We start from the raw sequence: 22,640 nt of genomic DNA on the forward strand, positions 1-22,640 counted from the left end.
TTAGGGGGTGTGGTCTGAGGTCAGTATTTATTGGACGTGGTATGGGGTCTGTACTTAGGGGGTGTGGTCTGAGGTCTGTATTTATTGGACGTGGTGTGGGGTCTGTACTTAGGGGGTGTGGTCTGAGGTTAGTATTTATTGCATGGGATGTGGGGTCTGTACTTAGGGGGTGTGGTCAGAGGTCAGTATTTATTGGATGTGATGTGGGGTCTGTATTTCGGGGGTGTGGTCTGAGGTCAGTATTTATTGGATGTGATGTGGGGTCTGTACTTAGGGGGTGTGGTCTGAGGTCTGTATTTATTGGATGTGATGTGGGGTCTGTATTTAGGGGGTGTGGTCAGAGGTCAGTATTTATTGGACGTGGTGTGGGGTCTCTATTTCGGGGGTGTGGTCTGAGGTCTGTATTTATTGGTTGTGATGTGGGGTCTGTATTTCGGGGGTGTGGTCTGAGGTCAGTATTTATTGGATGTGATGTGGGGTCTGTACTTAGGGGGTGTGGTCAGAGGTCAGTATTTATTGGACGTGGTGTGGGGTCTCTATTTCGGGGGTGTGGTTTGGGGTCTGTATTTTGGTCATTACTAGTAGGGAGCAGATCATACCATTACCTTGCGAAGTCTCTTTGGGGTTTGTTTCCTTTCTGATAATGTCTGGTTGTCATTCGTATGTAATGGATCCAGTAGTAAACACTAACGCACTTTGGTTTCCATTTTCCCTCTATTTTTGCTCCAACTGTAATGGAGCCATTTTTACTAGAGGGGTCTGTAAACACCTCCAGTATTCTGGGCCGGACCCGTTACTAAAAAATGGATCCGTAAAAGGGTTTGTCCGGTACTTTCACACTGATGAGCTATCCCTTTTTTGCACAAATCTACGCCAGTCGCTCCCTCCACCTCCACTCCTCCAGTGGTTTTTTTTTTTACCTTTTTTTATTCTTTTTGAACTTAAAAGTCAACAAATGGTTACAGACAAAAATAAAGACCGTTTTATGACATTGTGCAAAAATTCGTGCACCATTTTGGAGAATTTGGCACAAAATATGGAAACGAAAGCCAAAAGAGAAAAAAAAAAGAATAATGACTTAAACAATGCACATAATGAATCGGGGGCCTAGAATATTTTATTCTTGTTAAAAAAAAACTACATACAGTTAAATGTTGGACATTTTAGAACTTATTGTCCTCATTCAAATTTTTTTTTTTGCCATCCAGAAACAAAAAATAACTACTGAGGATGTGAACCGAGATTTAAGCAAACAGAATGTCCTCGCCGCAGTTTTGTCCCTCTGTAACATGATGATATCTGTTGACCGTAGCCGTATAATTGGGTATTTTCCTGTAGTTTGTTAACGAGCCTCATGAATCACCGCAGCTCATAAATTACCCTGGGACCTGGATGTGGAGGCTGAACCTTGGAAGTGACAGTAGGGTCAGTCCTCAGTCCCGGAACCGGTCCCATTCTGGGCAGAATCCCCATGACTGTCGCCTTAGCTTTTGTCACCCAACTTTCTTAGAGACCTGAACAGCTAATCTGTCACCGATTTATCAGTTTGGATGTAATCATTAACGAATATTAAACAGGAGGAGAGGACGCCGGTTCTTACATTGACGCTGATCTCACCGCTGAGGTCCTTCTCCCGGAAATGGACTTTAAGTAGAAACAGATTTTTGAAAAACTTTCAAAACTCCATAAAATGTGGAAAACAGCACACAGCTGACCGTGCCTGGAGACGGAGCGAGGACGCAGCGCGGCGATTACATGGCGGCTGATTTACGGCTCGACACTCATGATGCCAGAAGATTGCGGTGTAACACATGGAGGATTTACTCCTTGTTTATAACCTGCTGCTTACTATTAATTAGAACTGTTTAACGAGGATCGGATACTAATTAATAATAAGTCATTTCTTTTCTTTTCTTTTTACCTGGTGGAAATGCCGCTGTTCTCCTGAATCCAGCGATGTTTTTCTTTTGTTCCTGCGCCTCTGCGTTTCTGAGATATGACCCTGTATACAAATCTAGTCTTGTTACAAGTGGGTGTGGTCCTCAAGAAGACCCCCACTGAGGACATCTGAAGATGACGCCCACTTGGCTACATACAGGGAAAAGGAGGCCATATCTCAGGAACGGAGTGGCGCAGGAATAATAGAGAAACAACGCCGGATTCAGAAGAGAGGTATTTACAACATGTCGTATTTATGGCAAGTGACAGATCCTCTTTAAAGGGAAAGTGTCATCAAGATGGAGCTCTTTAAAAGATCAAAATTTATGGCACAGGCTCGTAGTCTCTCATGGAGATACAGAATGGGCCTGTGAACTCTAGTAGTGGTACAGCCTGGGGTTGTAGTCTCTCGTAGAGGACAAACACTGGCCACTAGACTCTTGTAGAGGTACAGCATGGGCTCGTGAATTCGCAAAAAGACACAGCACAGGCCTGTAGACTCTCGCAGAGGTACAGCACAGGCTCGTAGACTCTCGTAGAGGACAAACACATACTTGTAGACTCTGGTAGAGGACAAGTTTAGGGTTGAAGAATTTCGTAGCGGTACACAAGGGGCTCATAGACTCTAGTAGAGGAATAGCACGACCACTTAGACTCTCATAGATGACAAGCACGGGCTCGAAAACTCTTGCAGAGAACAAGCACAGGCTTTTAGGCTCTCGTACAGGTACAGCACAGGCTCGTAGACTCTCGTAGAGGTACAGGGCTGGCTTGTAGACTCTCGTACAAGTACAGCATGGGTTGTAGACTCTCGTACAGGTACAGCACAGGCTTGTAGACTCATGTAGAAGTACAGCAAGGGCTTGTAGACTCTTGTTGAGGTACAGCACAGGCTTGTAGACTCGTAGAGATACACCACGGTCTTGTAGACACTGGTAGAGGTACAGCAAAGGCTTGTAGACTCTCGTAGAGGTACAACACGAGATTGTAGACTCTGGTAGAGGTACAGCACAGACCTGTAGACTCTTGTAGAGGTACAGCATGGACTCGTAGCCTCTCGGAGAGGACAAGCACAGGCTTGTAAACTCTTGTAAAGGACAAACAAGGACTTGTAGACTCTCGTAGAGTTACAACACAGGCTTGTAGACTCTCATAGAAGTACAACACAGGATTGTAGACTCTCAGAGATAAAACACAGGCTTGTAGACTCTCATAGAGGTACAACACAGGATTGTAGACTCTCATAGAGATAAAACACAGGCTTGTAGACTCTCGTAGAGGACAAGCACAGGCTTGTAGTCTCTCGTGGAGGACAAACAAGGACTTGTAGACTCTTGTAGAGGTACAACACAGGCTTGTAGACTCTCATAGAGGTATAACACGGGATTGTAGACTCTGGTAGTAGAGGTACAGCACAGACTTGTAGACTCTCGTAGAGGTACAGCATGGACTCGTAGCCTCTCGTAGAGGACAAGCACAGGCTTGTAGACTCTCGTAGAGGTAAACACAGGCTTGTAGACTCTCGTAGAGGACAAGCACAGGCTTGTAGACTCTCATAGAGATAAAACACAGGCTTGTAGACTCTCGTAGAGGACAAGCACAGGCTTGTAGTCTCTCGTGGAGGACAAACAAGGGCTTGTAGACTCTCATAGAGGTACAACATGGGCTCGTGGACTCTCGTAGAGGTACAGCCTGAGCTTGTAGACTCTGACAAGTGTCATTTTATAGTCCTGTTATACTAAGACGTAATTTGGCCATGATCTGGAGCCTGTGCCAATGGAAGCAACGGAGCCCAACTATTCAGACTAGAGAAGAAAATCCCCATATTTACCGAGCTCCTGAAGATCCACTTGGACGGAGACAATCTTCTTCTCATATCCGGACTTTGCATAGTTGAAGTCATCGTACAGGGAATTGACTTTCCTGAAAACTGTAAATAAGACGCGGAAATTTACTCATCGCCAGACGTCAAATGCCGTCATTTCAATTTATCCAGCTAAAAATGTGTCTGTGACCATTTCATTTAAAGAGACAGCACAAATTTATGAGATTTTGTTTCCCACAATTAATGCAGAAAGTTTTAAGCTTTTTTTAAAAGTCATGGAATCACCACTCACAAACGGTATTTCTCTGCTCATTCTATGCCCATGAATATAAAGATGTAGGTACAGTAAAGACTGACACCCAAAGTGCAGTAGACATAATAACGCAGGCTCATAGGGCACTTATAATTAGTAAATGGGCCACAAGCCCCATAGGGTGGTCACACATTATACGAGTCCAGACATTTATCAGTGTGCACAAGCCAGGCCACCCAATTGAGTAATGTACCGAATTCTACCCAAACTATGTCTGAATTTATGAGCGTCAACATATTCTACAGAACATGCAGATACTGTAACTTGGATGTCCTCCATTGCTCCTCAGACTAAAGGGGTTGTCTACTTGTCCAGATGATCTGATGTCACTGGTGAAAGTAGGCACGAAGTATTCGCTATATGGCACCCATTCACATCCATGCATTAGGGATCCACTATCGACTGAGACAATCATCTGGTCGTCCTATAATTTGGTCAACGATGGGGAAACCCATACAGAGGATGGCTTCTTTATTACATATGTGGAAAGGGTCATGTTAAGAGGGTAACTCCCATAAGTTATCAATCAGTGCAGCATTAATATCACTAAGTATATGGTCACCTACTCACCCAATGACGCTAACACGATGACCGCGATGATGAGGATCACCACAAAGACGTAGAGAACCCTCACTGAGTTCTGAAGGGACAGGTTCTTCTGACATTTGGCACAGTTGTTCCTGGTCCTACCTACAATAATAAGATCACAGACAGGTTTGACCATCACTTCAGTCAAGGGATTCATGCTCCCGCCAACCCGATTTCTTAAAAAAAGTTAGTGTTAGATGAGCAGTGGCACGACGGGTGCTTGTTTAGATAGTCTGGTTGAAGGTCTTTCTCTTACGACACAAGATTCGGCTGACTAGCCCATTTTACCACTTTCGGTAACCTTCATCTTGCTCGGCTATCAGAGTGGTGGGTGAGGTATTACAATTCCCACGTGCACAGACCTCAGATTGAGCTGCCCTATAGAGTTAGACTTGTCAGGCACATTGTACTCCTCCATCTTCCTGCACCACAAAATACACTGGCCTTGCTTTTGCAGGAAGGAGACAATTGGGGCATAAACTTGTGACCTTGTACCTGACTCTTGGTTCCTGAACCTAACCTTATTCCTGTAGCCCTGTATCTGATGTGCATCATGTACACCATAACCTAAGATCCTTTTATCAAGAGCCCGCTGAGACCTGTATAGTATGGATGGTAGTGATTCTAGAGCCACAGCTGTGATATCTTCTCCATACATCCAGAACCTTTGAATCTGTGACGTCATACCTTGAAGATGTGCCAACAAGACCCCGCTCCTTCCACTGTACCCAAATTTTGTCAGCCTCATGGACCCGGCCTGAATCCTGGGTCATATTTATATGATTATCTCAGTACGTTAACATTTTTTTTAAACACATCCAATTGTGGAAATTATTATTATTCCAAGATCCATTCATTAAAATGTACTTTGGTCATGGGACAAACCCTTTAAGGAGAACATTTGGGATTTGCTGATAACATAAGAACTTTATCTCTGAAGACTCGTCTCGGCCGACTTGTTTGCTCGCTCAGCTCAGCATCTGCCCTTATGACAATCTCCTCCTGTGGTTTGGCATTGTGGCCGAGCCGCATCATAACGCTTTCCATGAAGAGCAGCCGAAATACAAAGTTTAGACAAGGCATCTGAAGTTCAGCGACCACTGATTTCCCTTCCGGCAAGTCAACACCGCAGTCCAAATGAGATCGGTAAGGAGTTTGGTACTACTATGTGGAGATCTGCACTTGTGCCAGCATTGGGGGACACTTTGGGCTAATTTTTGCCAAGTACGAGCTCAAACTGGGCATCTCGATGTGTTGTTTGGCACCACTAATGGTTCACTTTGTTGTTCTTGTGTCACTGAGTCACACTCCATCCTCGATCACGGAACACTCTTTGATGACTGGTTTGTTAGATCGGAAGTAGACCTGTGTCTTTGGCTATCTTCTGGAAGAAGGAGAAGACAATCAATTGTGCCATGTTCTCCGAGGTTTCCTTACCATTCTGCCTGTGTCTAGACGAGGGCATGTCATCCTCTTCTTGTAGGAGCTGCTCGTCTGAAAGACAAAAGAAGTCTGTCTCCGTTTATAGCAAATCGACACAACCCTAAAAAGTTACGTAAAAAAAAAAGTTGATTCTAGATTGCTCCACTAATGGGAACCCAAGCGATCCCTAATCACTGGGGTCTCAATTATCACAGGGGATTACACTGCTCAACAAAACTGATGCGTTATCCATGTACGAAGACCACTCTAGGCTGTATCTAACAGGATAACATTGGTTCTCCTCTTTGATAATGGAAAGCCCTTGGTTACTCCAGCCTTTAGACTGGGGCCTTAGCCGCATGACCAAAGTGCAATACAATAGATTGGGGTCACTTTGTGACCCTGACCATACTGCGACCACGATAAGCAAGTCACAAGAAGTCCAACCTCATCAGATTTTTGGTGAATGGCCTCGGAATGGCAATGCGACCCCCTACTCTAGAATTGTAGAGGTGACACAAACTTTGGTCAGTTGCAGCCCAAGGCAAAAAATACTTTATTTTTGTCTTTTACTTTTTTTTTGTACCTTTTCAGAGCAATAAAACTCAGGTGTTCCGTTAAAATGTCACAGACAAAAACACAAATATTTAGGTAAAACACTTTGGGGGTAACTGGAGGAATGAACGTCTTTTTATAAAGTCACAAATAATGAATCGGCTACAAACCTATAGATTATAAAAATCACAAACATGATGGCGAAGAGACAAACAAGAAGAAAACAGACTTCAAAACAGGCACAAAAATAAAACAACTGTTTTAAAACAGGAAAAAGTAGACAAAAATAGGCGCAAAAACGAAAATAAATCGAGACCCTACTTCTTAAAGATCTGAAGACGCGTCAAAATTATCAAATGTATCTGACAGGTTGATAAGTTTAATGGAAATAATGGCCACAAAAGGAACAGTGACCTTAAAAATGCGAGACCCCTAGTATCTTGTGTGCCCCTACCAGCTTTATGACATTTCGACCTCTCACTCATTATTGTCTTAGTACCGAGGGAGACATTTGGCCATTACCCATTGAGGACAATATAGGGGTACACCCATGATGAGAGGGATTTTTGAAGCCAGTTTTGCGAAGTTGAAATTCATAAACCTTATGTAAAGAAGACCTGTCATCAGGTCAGAAGTGACCAGTTTTTGCTCGTATTTTATTCCCGCTGCTGCAACCTTAAATAATCTGTTTTTATTTTATTTTTTTAAATCTGCTATTCGGTGCCAGAGATATTGACCTTTAATTGCTAACTGTTATGCTCTTTTTCAAAAGGGATGGTTCTCCCAGGATCCTCTTGGGCGTGTATTTAGGATCACTTGATCCTCTGGGGCGTGTCTTTAGGAGTCCATAAAAAGTAGCTAAAAAAATTAATCCGAAAAATGAAACGAGCAAATTTGTCTATTTTTTGATCTGCTGACAAGTCCCCTTTAAGCCTCATTTTCATATTTTCTAGCTACAGCCATATTGCATGTCTTTTATAAAAGCAGCAAAACTGATGTAGTTTAAAAAAAAGTTGCAAAATTTGGGTCAAAAACAGCTCAAGAGAAACTTTTTTACAACAAGAAAAGTTGCAAAAACATTGATAAAGTCTCCTCATAAAGGGGTCATTCCACATCAAGTGGACCAGTTTTAAAAATCGTCCCCACTCGACCTCCGATTTTGCTGAAAATTTATAAATGCAAAATGATTTCATGGATTGGGAAACAATTCCTAATGGCCTCCAAGTCATGGTGGGCAACCATGGGGTCAAAGAGATTGAGATCCTATGTGGCTGGTGGCCATTGCTCTGGGGGCATTATAACCCCATCTGCAGCGGAGGAGACCATAAGTCCTATAGCTGTGCATTGCATCTGCTGAGTCTGATGATGACATCACACAAAAACTAAGTCTATGATGTCATAGGTGGTAGAATAGGTGAGGACATCAGTGTGGAAGGAGGACATCTATACAATGCCCAATTCCATGAGGAACTTCTGGATCTTCTCTTTGGGTTATTCCATGTCAAGTGGACCAGTGGTCCCCACTCGACCTTCTCCGATTTTGCTGAAAATTTATAAGGATGTACATGTATGTTTGAAAAGAGGTTCTGTAAATTTTTAGGGCCAGATCTCAAATACATTGGGCACTGTTGACCTTTCACTGGAGGTTCCACCAAGCCTGCGGCTTCAGCTAAGAGGATTTTGCAAACTTTGGCACATAGCCATTAGAGTTCTATACTGGCTATGATGCTTAAATTTGGCATACTAGCTCAACTTTTGCTGCTAAACACGATAACATTATTACCGGCTATGACAAAACAATATTTGGGCTGCAATTTTGTGTCAAAGTAGCTTGAAAAACGCGTCGCATAAAATTTATGCCAAACTTTGCCCCTATATAACTCAAGACCAAAAACCAATAGTAACTGGTGCTTTGCCCTGTACACCAAACATCTACATGACTTTGCATTGCCGCAATATCACGGTCAAAGCATATGTATTTGTGGAAATATTCACACCCACATATGATGAAAAACTTAAAAAAAACGAATTTTACCTATTTTTAGGTCAAATTTCTCAAAAAGGGTACCCCTAAAATATATTCATTCTGATATCATTGGAAAGAGAACATTTTTCTCTACAAGGATCATTGTTTGTTTTTTTGGAGTCTCTCAGTTTAAGAAATGAAAAATGCCACTGAACATGGTGTTATTTATTAATACGCAATGAATGGTAACTGCACTATTCAAACCCTTGCGTTGGTCCATGGTGGTTATACCACAACCAATTCCCTAAGAAATGGTATTATAATCCTATTAAGAATTGTAATAATGCTGTCTATCGAGAATTGGCAGCCCCATCGCCTAGGAGCCATGGCCGATAGCCGTGCAAGGCGAGCCTTGGGCGGTCTCTTTATCGCAGGTTCTGAAGCCTGAGGGTGGGTGTCTTTGCCTAGGATCCCAAGCCTAATATTGGGTATCTTTTGTTGGTTCCCAAGCCATGATGTTCAGTCTAAGTGGTCTGGAATTGTTGCTGAATTTGCAACATAATCGGTTCAGAGAAGCTGTATTGTCGGCCCATTGGTGTTGCAGCTGGTGCTGGAATTATTGCAATGATTGACTGCTCGGGAATCCAGCGTGTATCATTTCTCACAGGCCAGTGAAAGAAGCTAGCTGGTCCATGAGGATGCATAACATTTATTAATGCATCATGCTCATCGACTGAAATTTCAGAAATATTTCCAATCCACCAGTTCCTATCGTAAATGCAGGCAATGTATTGCCCTGGCTGGAGGTTTGCAATTGGCACAAAAGGCATTTCTGATCTGACAGATCTATCTACATGGGCAATGAAAGATGATGGGTCATTTGACACCCTTGAAATGCAAATCTTTTTGTCATCAATTGGCACAAACTGGTAATATTCTCTTGTTCCAGCAATCGTACGTCCATCTTTGAACCTTTCCTCTTGAACTACCCGTATTTTGTCAATTTTTTCTTTTGGAACAAAAAAAAACTTGATTCCATGCAGTTGCTCGTTGCAAAAGTTGAATAAATCCACCGGGGTCAGTATTTGGTTTTCAGTTGGGCGTTGAAGACTGGCACGAGCTGCCAACCTCTTTGCTGTCCCTCCAATCCCAGGGCGACTTTCCATGACTGGTACCAAAAAAATTCCATTCAGCGCTGATATTGAAATCAGCATTGTGGTGGCACAAGTTGAGAAAAATTTTGAAATGTTTGTACTGGGCTGCAGATCCATCACTGAAGTAGTGGATATGACGAATCCCATAGATGAGTCTTGAGATACCCCACAATTACTGTTAAGAAAGTGTGGACTGCAACTGTGTCATGTCGTGAGCAATCACTGATTATGCACAAGCCGATGTTCTGCGCAGCTTCACCATTTAACTCCTTGAAGTAAATTACAAATGGGTGTACTGTAGCTTGACTATTTTCCCAGTGGAAACCTTGAATGGCATCTTGAACAATAAATGAGTAATTTTCAGCAAAGTCCATAAGGATCACAAGCTCTCCAGGTCTCACATTTTCCTTCAACGATTTCAGATAGCAACTTTGATGCTTGACGATGTAGTGATGGCTACAAAGTTTAGAAATTTTCAAAACCAATTCTTCAATGAAATCTTCTATAGTCAGTTGTTTGGTATCAAGCGTGTCTCGATCAGTGTGAATCCATTGTTTGAACTCAATAATATCTTCAGGGTCACTGTTGACAAACACATTGACTAGAAATTCTTTTAAAACTTCAGGACCCGGGCATTTATCACAATGGCCAAGCATACAGTCCATGGATTCAATTCCACAGACCATTTTGCATATGAGCTCTTTGTAGTCATCATTGATTGGGCATGCTGCAAGCATTAGTTTGACATTTTGGTGAATGGTACACACAAACGGAATGTGTTCTAGCAGATCCAACGGTTACGCACCACTTTGGCCGAAGCTCACACAACTTGGAAAATCCAATTTCAGGGCCATTCCGATCCCGATAGGCTTTTTTTCTCCTGCTATTCGCACTGATACATAGTCTTTTTTACCAGGGTACATTCGACTGAATTCATCATCCTCAAAAAAATGCCTGCACCTTTTTCTTCACTTCCTCAGAAACTTTCTTGCCACACTTGATTCTAGGTAAGGCTAAGATCCCATGTTCACATTTAAGCTTTCGAGCTTGTTTGACCATTCGTTCAGAGACACCGAATTCGTCTAATATAGCCTTAATGGACCAACTTTTAGGTGCCAATGTCAAGATTTGGACCTTTTTGGACAGCAATGGGCTGACAATACAGCTTCTCTGAACCGATTATGTTGCATATTCAGCAACAATTCCAGACCACTTAGACTGAACATTATGGCTTGGGAACCAACAAAAGATACCCAATATTAGGCTTGGGATCCTAGGCAAAGACACCCACCCTCAGGCTTCGGAACCTGCGATAAAGAGACCGCCCGAGGCTCGCCTTGCACGGCTATCGGCCATGGCTCCTAGGCGATGGGGCTGCCAATTCTCGATAGACAGCATTATTACAACTCTTAATAGGATTATAATACCAATTCTTAGGGAATTGGTTGTGGTATAACCACCATGGACCAACGCAAGGGTTTGAATAGTGCAGTTACCATTCATTGCGTATTAATAAATAACACCATGTTCAGTGGCATTTTTCATTTCTTAAACTGAGAGACTCCAAAAAAACAAAAATGATCCTTGTAGAGAAAAATGTGCTCTTTCTAATGAGATCAGAATTAATATATTTTAGGGGTACCCTTTTTGAGAAATTTGACCTAAAAATAGGTAAAATTCGTTTTTCTTTAGTTTTTCATCATATGTGGGTGTGAATATTTCCACAAATACATATGCTTTGACGTGATATTGCAGCAATGCAAAGTCATGTAGATGTTTGGTGTACAGGGCAAAGCACCAGTTACTATTGGTTTTTGGTCTTGAGTTATATATGGGCAAAGTTTGGCATAAATTTTATGCGACGCGTTTTTCAAGCTACTTTGACACAAAATTGCAGCCCAAATATTGTTTTGTCATAGCCGGTAATAATGTTATCGTGTTTAGCAGCAAAAGTTGAGCTAGTATGCCAAATTTCAGCATCATAGCCAGTATAGAACTCTAATGGCTATGTGCCAAAGTTTGCAAAATCCTCTTAGCTGAAGCCGCAGGCTTGGTGGAACCTCCAGTGAAAGGTCAACAGTGCCCAATGTATTTGAGATCTGGCCCTAAAAATTTACAGAACCTCTTTTCAAACATACATGTACATCCTTATAAATTTTCAGCAAAATCGGAGAAGGTCGAGTGGGGACCACTGGTCCACGTGACATGGAATGACCCAAAGAGAAGATCCAGAAGTTGCTCATGGAATTGGGCATTGTATAGATGTCCTCCTTCCACACTGATGTCCTCACCTATTCTACCACCTATGACATCATAGACTTAGTTTTTGTGTGATGTCATCATCAGACTCAGCAGATGCAATTCACAGCTATAGGACTTATGGTCTCCTCCGCTGCAGATGGGGTTATAATGCCCCCAGAGCAATGGCCACCAGCCACATAGGATCTCAATCTCTTTGACCCCATGGTTGCCCACCATGACTTGGAGGCCATTAGGAATTGTTTCCCAATCCATGAAATCATTTTGCACGTGATATTTTTAGAGTTCAGACTAATGGTTAATTTTCAGGCCAATATTATTTTTCACTTGTCGACATCATTTTTCTGGCAGAGGCACAGGATAACATGATGGAGACTTGCGGCCAGGAATAGCGGGTGACTTCATCGGTTCTGCAGGGTGGGATTCTTTTCCAGCAAGTGTGACATCTGGGAATTGAGGATTAGATGTAACTGCGCTCCCTGTATTATTCAATAATCTGATGTTCTTACTCTATACGAGGAGAAAAGCAGAGACTGATCCCATCTGAGGGTATCTGTGGTTTCGCCAAGCACTTCATAGGTTCTTACAGCCTAGATCCCTAGATTACATAATGTCCTGACACCGGCCAACATTCTGTCACATAGGGGTAAACATGGACAGATTTGTCTTTCACCACGCGTTTCTTGGGTTCTGCGAAATTTCTGTGGAAATTACATAACAGGGTGATAGCAGCCAAAGAGCTGACAACCCAATCGGGCCAATCATATTAGGTTCTGAAGCAGTTCTTGCCCCCTCTACGGCTTTCGACTATTCTGGAAAGTCTTGTAACACTTATTTTGTTCTCATTTTTGCATGTTTTTGACCCATTTTGATGACCTCATCATCCCTTCTTTATATGAGTTCCAATACGCTAAACGAAGTTGCAGGTTAAGGTGATGCTGTAGGTCAAATGCATAGGATTCACCCTTTTCTTGACCCTTGATGTGGCCATGTCATGTTTCCTTGGGGTAATTCAGACTTCGGTCCATCTTGATCTTTAGATCCATATTTGAGGTGGTAAATGTGGGTCTAAATGGACAACCTTGACTTCCTATACACATTTTTTTTAGGTTCTTACATAATCTTTTGTGGTTGCAGCTCAACCAAGAAGGTCCTTAACATCTGTGTCTATGACATAATACCGTGATAGCTGCCAAGGTCTTGACAAACCCCCATGGCTCATCTTGGAACGGCTTATTCTTAGCACCTGCAGTTACTACAAGTCTACTTGGCCTTGATTCCTGCACTTGAGATCCTAGATTGTCAACCAAAACACTACTCGTGGAGATGTCAAGGACCTTGTGTGGTCAGTGAGGCTGACAATGACCTCTGTCTCTGATCTGGTGGAGCATTTACTTCCCAGACTTTTTTGTGATCCGTGCGGTGACCATAAATGTCATTTTCACTTTCTTCTTCCTTGGAATAATTCAGACCTAAGTCCATCAGGATCTCCAAAACTATATTTGAGGTGGTAAATGTGTGTCTGTAACATCAAATTTGTCCTCCTTCATGCATCTCTTAGATTCCTGCTTCTTATTCTGTGATTACGACCCCACCAAAAAGGTCCTTCCCTACGTTATAGTGGCCAAGGTCCTGACAAACCTGGGCGGCTAAACTTGGAATGACTTATTATAAGCACCTGCAGTCCTTTCCTTGGCCTTGGTTCCTACACTTGAGATCTAGAGGTCCCAGATTCTTAGACGATCATCATGGTCAACCAAGAGACTGCTCTCATGGAGATGGACCCTGTATGTAGGCAGTGAGGATTGGAGTCACCCATTGTATCTGGTGGTTGTTTTGTTCCTTTCACTTTACATAACCTTCTTCCTGGTCCTCATGGTGACCACCAATCTCATTGTCCCTTTTTTAACCCCTTAGGTTTTTGGAGGAGATTGTGGTGGTCAAGGTCAAGAACGGGATTGCTCATATGATGTTGGGGACAATGATAAATCCACATGGATGTTGCCCTCTATTGAAACTGAACCAAGGAGGATCCCAGACACCATCAAGCTTCTCTGCTGACCTCAGAAGTTGGGTGAGACCTGCGAGAGTTCCACCAATGAGTACTGGACATTACAACCTTGCCCAAATGTATTGCCTAAGACTTTGAAGTCCCTATAACTGGTCAGCTGGATCCCTAATGAATCACGACTGGGGCCGTCACATATGCCTAATCTGGTGCCTTAAGTGGGATCTCCTGCTTCTGTTACCTTCTCACACGGCTGGGTTCTCATGAGTTTGGACCCCAAATACATCCATGAATGAATTCAGTACTCACTAATGAAGTTTGTGATCTCCAGAAACACCCAAGACCACCAAGGTATTAACACATCCAGCTTCCTAGACCACCAGGGATAGTAACACATTCAACTTTATGGACCACCAGGGATAGTAACACATTCAACTTCATAGACCACCAGGGATAGTAACACATTCAACTTCATAGACCACCAGGGATAGTAGCACATTCAACTTCAATGACCACCAGGGATAGTAACACATCACATTCAACTTCATAGACCACCAGGGATAGTAACACATTCAACTTCATAGACCACCAGGGATAGTAGCACATTCAACTTCATAGACCACCAGGGATAGTAACACATTTAACTTCATGGACCACCAGGGATAGTAACACATTCAACTTCATAGACCACCAGGGATAGTAACACATTCAACTTCATAGACCACCAGGGATAGTAACACATTCAACTTCATGGATCACCAGGGATAGTAACACATTCAACTTCATGGACCACCAGGGATAGTAACACATTCAACTTCATAGACCACCAGGGATAGTAACACATTCAACTTCATGGATCACCAGGGATAGTAACACATTCAACTTCATAGACCACCAGGGATAGTAGCACATTCAACTTCATAGACCACCAGGGATAGTAACACATTCAACTTCATAGACCACCAGGGATAGTAGCACATTCAACTTCATAGACCACCAGGGATAGTAACACATTCAACTTCATAGACCACCAGGGATAGTAACACATTCAACTTCATGGATCACCAGGGATAGTAACACATTCAACTTCATAGACCACCAGGGATAGTAACACATTCAACTTCATAGACCACCAGGGATAGTAGCACATTCAACTTCATAGACCACCAGGGATAGTAACACATTTAACTTCATGGACCACCAGGGATAGTAACACATTCAACTTCATAGACCACCAGGGATAGTAACACATTCAACTTCATAGACCACCAGGGATAGTAACACATTCAACTTCATGGACCACCAGGGATAGTAACACATTTAACTTCATGGACCACCAGGGATAGTAACACATTCAACTTCATGGACCACCAGGGATAGTAACACATTCAACTTCATAGACCACCAGGGATAGTAACACATTCAACTTCATAGACCACCAGGGATAGTAGCACATTCAACTTCATGGACCACCAGGAATATTAACACATTCAGCTCCATAGCCCACCAGGGATATTATTAACACATCCAGTTCTCAAGACCACCAGGAATATTAACACATTCAGTCCCCTAGTCCTGCTGGGATAGTAAGAGTTTGAGGTCTCTAGACCATGGGAACCAGTAACACTTTATGCTCCACAGACTGTAAGGAATCTAAACCTTTTTACCCCTGCAGACCCCAAGGGACATTAACATCCTAGCCCTCCTTCCTCCCATCGCCCATACTGTTAGTGATATTAACCCCTAAAGTACACTACCTATCATATCACAGTTTGCCCCAGACCAGCAGGACTGTATGGCAGCATTCCGCTATCTGTTTTATGCGGTCACTTTGCGCATTATTTGAGCCCTATATTGAGACCTTATATAGACTTCATGTTCACAATTTCTTCCCAGCATGAAATGGCTGATAACAGAGAACAACAGATTTTTGGTCATCAGACCCACTTAATATACAGCCACTTTCCAATCTGCAATGGCTGATAACAGGAAACAATACACTGTATGCATCGCCCCGGTCAGTAGACACAAGTCACTTATGGACCTGGTCCAGGTCTTAATCCTTGGAGTTCCTCTCCTGCACATGTGCAGCCATAACTGCCTCTGGCAGCCCTGGAAATCTGCGTCTCTATTACTGCTTTACCGCGCCGGTGTCAGTCTTTACTGCAGCTCTCGCATTGTATTCATGAACCAGAGAGCTCAGGATGAGTAGAGCTGAGCCCTCCAGATACAAGAATACCTACAATACAGGGAAAAAAAGGAATTTTCATGGTATGACCACCATTGTAAATATTTTTAGGGCCCTCATCATCTGGCTGTCATGGCTCTCCAGACGCTCGGAAGGAGCCAGTTCCTGATCTGAGGAGGTAAGATGTCTACTTCTGGTCTCCAGCTGTTTGCTAGGTCTTGTTATTCTACAGTTTGCGGCCAATAAAGGAAAAGTGAAATCCAGGGTCCTGCGATGATGAACCGGCAGAGGATGAGTGAGACGGATTGTGAGACATCCCTTTAATGAGCCAGATTGTTAGACATCCCTTTAATTAGCCGGATTGTTAGACGTCACTTTAATAAGCTGAATTGTGAACTGTCCCTTTAATAAGCTGAATTATGAGCTGTCTCTTCAATGAGCCAGACAGTGAGGTGTCCCTGATGTGAGGTGAGAGCTGAATTGTGAATAGCTCTACCTTTCAACTTCAGCAAATGTATCTATATGAAGAGAGAAATAAGTATTTAACACCTCACCAATTTTCTAACATCTATTTCTAAAGGTGCTATTGACATGAAATTCTCGCCAGATGTCAGTAATAACCCATCCAATCCACAAGGGAAAGAAATCATCCATAGACGTCCATAAATTATGTGTAATGAGAAATGACAAAGAAAGAGAGGAGCAATAAGCCGCGGGAAGTCCTGACACCAGATGAAATCTATCAGGAATTAGAAAGCAATCCTGCCCCTTACTGACAAATAATATCATCTGCTTCACCTGATGGCTGATAAAGAGGTATCTAATTACACAAGAAACCGCTCATCATGGGGAAAACCTCTGAGCCGCCTCAAGACCTTCACAACCTTATTGTTAAAGTGCCCCTGTCAGAGGGATTGTGCACAGTAACTACAGACAGTGTCAGGTCGGCGCCGTTATACTGATTACACTGATTTCTGGTGATGAAATCCATCTTGTGGTTGTTGTTTAATCTTTATTTTCAGTTTGTGTTAATGATATGCTCGTGCAGAATTGGTGCATCTTAGAGATCCATGGCCCCTTCCTAGGCTATTAATATCAGCCCGCAGCTGTCTGCATAGCCTTTGCTGGTTATTAATTATAGGGGGACCCTATATCTTTTTTTTTTTAGCGTCCCCCTTTTAATAGTCTGTAAAGGCTAAGCATACAGCTGTGAGCTGATATTAATAGCCTGGGAAGCTCCATGGGTATTACCCCCTTCCCAGGCTATAAACATCATCCTCCAGCTGTCGGCTCTCCCTATGCTGGTTAAGAACATTATGCGGGAGCCAACGCCATTTTTTTCAGAGACATAATCTTTTATTGAAAACAACGTGTAAATGACAGAGGGAATTTCTCTATGTAAAAGCTCATGTTAAAATCGCACTGCAATCGGATGTAAATCGGATACTAGGTGTGAAAGTCGCATTGTACTCGAATGACACTCGTCCGTTTTTTCGGTCCTGGTATCGGAACTTTTTTTTTCACACAAATGGGTAAAGGCCCTAAATCTGATAGAACGGCCGACCCGATCACCGGCCCTGAATCCTATAGAAAATGTACGGAAGGAACTAAAACTCAGAGATCAAGGAAGGAGCCGCGGAAGCTTCAGGATGTGACGAGCCAAAACCGCACCTGAGCATTGCCTGCAACTAGTTTCTCCATAGCCTCGAAGCTTCATCACCAACAAATGCTTTGTACCAAGTGTTAAATACATTTCTGTAGTGTAACCAAGACATTTCCCGGAGTCATCGCTCATTATTACACAGAACTTACAGACCTGCACCTCAACAGATTTACCTAGAAAATTGGTGCCGTGTTCAATACTTATTGCACTTGCTATATATATATATATATATATATATATATATATATATATATATATATATATATATATACTGTATATACAGTATATTCACAATTGGCGGAAATGAACAGTATAATTTGTGCATCTGTCCTTCATCCAGCTACTTGTTAGCCTGCAGTGGCTGATAACAGAGAACAGTAGACTAGATGTACTCTTTATATGATATATAGATTATGCTCACAGACAGTTTCTGCTCAGCATCAAATGGCTAATAACAGAGAATAATGGGTTAAATGTACTTGTCCTACTATTAGCCTTTCCCCATTATTAACAGTCTAATAACAGAGAGACTTATTACACTCCCTGTATATATAGATCCTGTATATAGATCATCGGCAGATAACAGAGGACAATAGATGTAGCCCCCCTATACTAATCACTTTCTGCCCTGCACTGGCTGATAACAGAGGACAATAGATGTAGCCCCCCTATACTAATCACTTTCTGCCCTGCACTGGCTGATAACAGAGGACAATAGATGTAGCCCCCCTATACTAATCACTTTCTGCCCTGCACTGGCTGATAACAGAGGACAATAGATGTAGTGCCCCTATACTAATCACTTTCTGCCCTGCACTGGCTGATAACAGAGGACAATAGATGTAGTGCCCCTATACTAATCACTTTCTACCTGCACTGGCTGATAACAGAGGACAATAGATGTAGCCCCCTATACTAATCACTTTCTGCCCTGCACTGGCTGATAACAGAGGACAATAGATGTAGTCCGCTATACTAATCACTTTCTACCCTGCACTGGCTGATAACAGAGGACAATAGATGTAGTCCCCTATACTAATCACTTTCTGCCCTGCACTGGCTGATAACAGAGGACACCAGCCTGCATTCACCCCAGCAGACCGGTGGCAGCGGTGTGCCATTCCTCCTGTTGTCCGGTGCTTTCATACGGAGGTTTTGGAGTACAGCTCGCTGCAGCCCGTCGGTGCTGACTGTGGCAGCGGTACACTAGGAGATGCCAGCGGTCAGGCGATGCCCCCTACCTCTCATTGTTCCAGCACAGATCGGAGTCTCCTCTAGGACCGGACACGTCTCAGGGTCTCCTCATCTCGGCGCTGCAGACGATCGCGCCCCATTCACGTCTCCACAGGACCGGTCCCGTCAGTCAGCGCGGCGCAGCTCATGGCCACAGTGTGAGCCCGGGTGTGAGGAGCCGTGTCAGGCTCTGCCTCCTGCCGCCCTCCGGCTCCACACTCCTTCACTACAAAATGGGCTGTTCTCCAGAGCAGCGAGGGGAAATCTGACACAGGGCAGGGGGGTCGCTGCGCCCACCCAAATAATGACTGTGGGGTCCTGGAGAGGGAGGGAAGCGCCTGTACAATGTCCGACACTGCAGAAAGAGACAGGGAAAAGTGCGGTCCTCCTGTGTGCGACCTGCTGCCATAGTGTGTGACATCACTGTGTGCATTATCTCTGTACTGTGACATCACTGTGTGTATTATCTCTGTACTGTGACATCACTGTGTGCATTATCCCTGTACTGTGACATCACTGTGTGCATTATCCCTGTACTGTGACATCACTGTGTGTATTATCCCTGTACTGTGACATCACTGTGTGCATTATCCCTGTACTGTGACATCACTGTGTGTATTATCCCTGTACTGTGACATCACTGTGTGTATTATCCCTGTACTGTGACATCACTGTGTGTATCATACCTGTACTGTGACATCACTGTGTGTATTATCTCTGTACTGTGACATCACTGTGTGTATTATCCCTGTACGGTGACATCACTGTGTTTATTATCTCTGTACTGTGACATCACTGTGTATATTATCTCTGTACTGTGACATCACTGTGTGTATTATCCCTGTACTGTGACATCACTGTGTGTATTATCCCTGTACTGTGACATCACTGTGTGTATTATCCCTGTACTGTGACATCACTGTGTGTATCATACCTGTACTGTGACATCACTGTGTGTATTATCTCTGTACTGTGACATCACTGTGTGTATTATCCCTGTACGGTGACATCACTGTGTTTATTATCTCTGTACTGTGACATCACTGTGTATATTATCTCTGTACTGTGACATCACTGTGTGTATTATCCCTGTACTGTGACATCACTGTGTGTATTATCCCTGTACTGTGACATCACTGTGTGTATCATACCTGTACTGTGACATCACTGTGTGTATTATCCCTGTACTGTGACATCACTGTGTGTATTATCCCTGTACTGTGACATCACTGTGTGTATCATACCTGTACTGTGACATCACTGTGTGTATTATCCCTGTACTGTGACATCACTGTGTGTATTATCTCTGTACTGTGACATCACTGTGTTTATTATCTCTGTACTGTGACATCACTGTGTGTATTATCTCTGTACTGTGACATCACTGTGTGTATTATCCCTGTACTGTGACATCACTGTGTGTATTATCCCTGTACTGTGACATCACTGTGTGCATTATCCCTGTACTGTGACATCACTGTGTGCATTATCCCTGTACTGTGACATCACTGTGTACATTATCTCTGTACTGTGACATCACTGTGTACATTATCTCTGTACTGTGACATCACTGTGTGTATTATCCCTGTATTGTGACTTCACTGTGTGTATTATCCCTATACTGTGATATCACTGTGTGTATTATCCCTGTACTGTGACATCACTGTGTGTATTATCTCTGTACTGTGATATCACTGTGTGTATTATCCCTGTACTGTGACACCACTGTGTGTATTATCTCTGTACTGTGACATCACTGTGTGTATTATCTCTGTACAGTGACATCACTGTGTGTATTATCCCTGTACTGTGACATCACTGTGTGTATTATCTCTGTACTGTGATATCACTGTGTGTATTATCCCTGTACTGTGACACCACTGTGTGTATTATCCCTGTACTGTGACACCACTGTGTGTATTATCTCTGTACTGTGACATCACTGTGTGTATTATCTCTGTACAGTGACATCACTGTGTGTATTATCCCTGTACTGTGACATCACTATGTGCATTATCCCTGTATTGTGACTTCACTGTGTGTATTATCCCTATACTGTGACATCACTGTGTGTATTATCCCTGTACTGTGACATCACTGTGTGTATTATCCCTGTACTGTGACATCACTGTGTGTATTATCCCTGTACTGTGACATCACTGTGTGTATTATCCCTGTACTGTGACATCACTGTGTGCATTATCCCTGTACTGTGACATCACTGTGTACATTATCTCTGTACTGTGACATCACTGTGTGTATTATCCCTGTATTGTGACTTCACTGTGTGTATTATCCCTATACTGTGATATCACTGTGTGTATTATCCCTGTACTGTGACATCACTGTGTGTATTATCTCTGTACTGTGACATCACTGAGTGTATTATCCCTGTACTGTGACACCACTGTGTGTATTATCTCTGTACTGTGACATCACTGTGTGTATTATCTCTGTACAGTGACATCACTGTGTGCATTATTCCTGTACTGTGACATCACTGTGTGCATTATCCCTGTATTGTGACTTCACTGTGTGTATTATCCCTGTACTGTGACATCACTGTGTGTATTATCCCTGTACTGTGACATCACTGTGTGTATTATCCCTGTACTGTGACATCACTGTGTGTATTATCCCTGTACTGTGACATCACTGTGTGTATTATCCCTGTACTGTGACATCACTGTGTGTATTATCCCTGCACTGTGACATCACTGTGTATATTATCCCTGTACTGTCACATCACTGTGTGTATTATCTCTGTACTGTGACATCACTGTGTATTATCTCTGTACTGTGACATCACTGAGTGTATTATCCCTGTACTGTGACATCACTGTGTGTATTATCCCTGTACTGTGACATCACTGTGTGTATTATCCCTGTACTGTGACATCACTGTGTGTATTATCCCTGTACTGTGACATCACTGTGTGTATTATCCGTGTACTGTGACATCACTGTGTGTATTATCCGTGTACTGTGACATCACTGTGTGTATTATCCCTGCACTGTGACATCACTGTGTATTATCTCTGTACTGTGACATCACTGAGTGTATTATCTCTGTACTGTGACATCACTGTGTGCATTATCCCTGTACTGTGACATCACTGTGTGTATTATCCCTGTACTGTGACATTACTGTGTGTATTATCCCTGTACTGTGACATCACTGTGTATATTATCTCTGTACTGTGACATCACTGTGTGTATTATCCCTGTACTGTGACATCACTGTGTATATTATCTCTGTACTGTGACATCGCTGTGTGTATTATCCCTGTACTGTGACATCGCTGTGTGTATTATCCCTGTACTGTGACATCGCTGTGTGTATTATCCCTGTACTGTGACATCACTGTGTGTATTATCCCTGTACTGTGACATCACTGTGTGTACTATCCCTGTACTGTGACATCACTGTGTGCATTATCCCTGTACTGTGACATCACTGTGTGCATTATCCCTGTACTGTGACATCACTGTGTATTATCCCTGTACTGTGACATCACTGTGTGTATT

General features: G+C 42.9%; 1 protein-coding gene across 2 annotated transcripts in view; it reads right to left on the reverse strand.

The window, feature by feature from the left end:
- Positions 1–19,342, reverse strand: part of SCARA3 (scavenger receptor class A member 3) — a 36,063-nt gene extending 16,721 nt beyond the window's left edge. Inside the window, exons 1-4 of one of the 2 annotated variants that reach the window (XM_077291797.1) lie at positions 19,121–19,342; positions 6,102–6,176; positions 4,647–4,766; positions 3,770–3,868 (exon numbers count right to left, since the gene is read on the reverse strand). In XM_077291797.1, coding sequence (XP_077147912.1) covers positions 3,770–3,868; positions 4,647–4,766; positions 6,102–6,176; positions 19,121–19,127 — 301 coding nt within the window. In that variant the 5' untranslated portion in view covers positions 19,128–19,342. The remainder of the gene's footprint in view (positions 1–3,769; positions 3,869–4,646; positions 4,767–6,101; positions 6,177–19,120) is intronic. The other variant, XM_077291798.1, reaches the window with a different exon arrangement.
- Between the last annotated feature and the right edge of the window lie 3,298 nt (positions 19,343–22,640).

This window comes from Ranitomeya variabilis, chromosome 2 (assembly GCF_051348905.1).
Source record: "Ranitomeya variabilis isolate aRanVar5 chromosome 2, aRanVar5.hap1, whole genome shotgun sequence".
In the NCBI taxonomy this organism is placed as follows: domain Eukaryota; kingdom Metazoa; phylum Chordata; class Amphibia; order Anura; family Dendrobatidae; genus Ranitomeya; species Ranitomeya variabilis.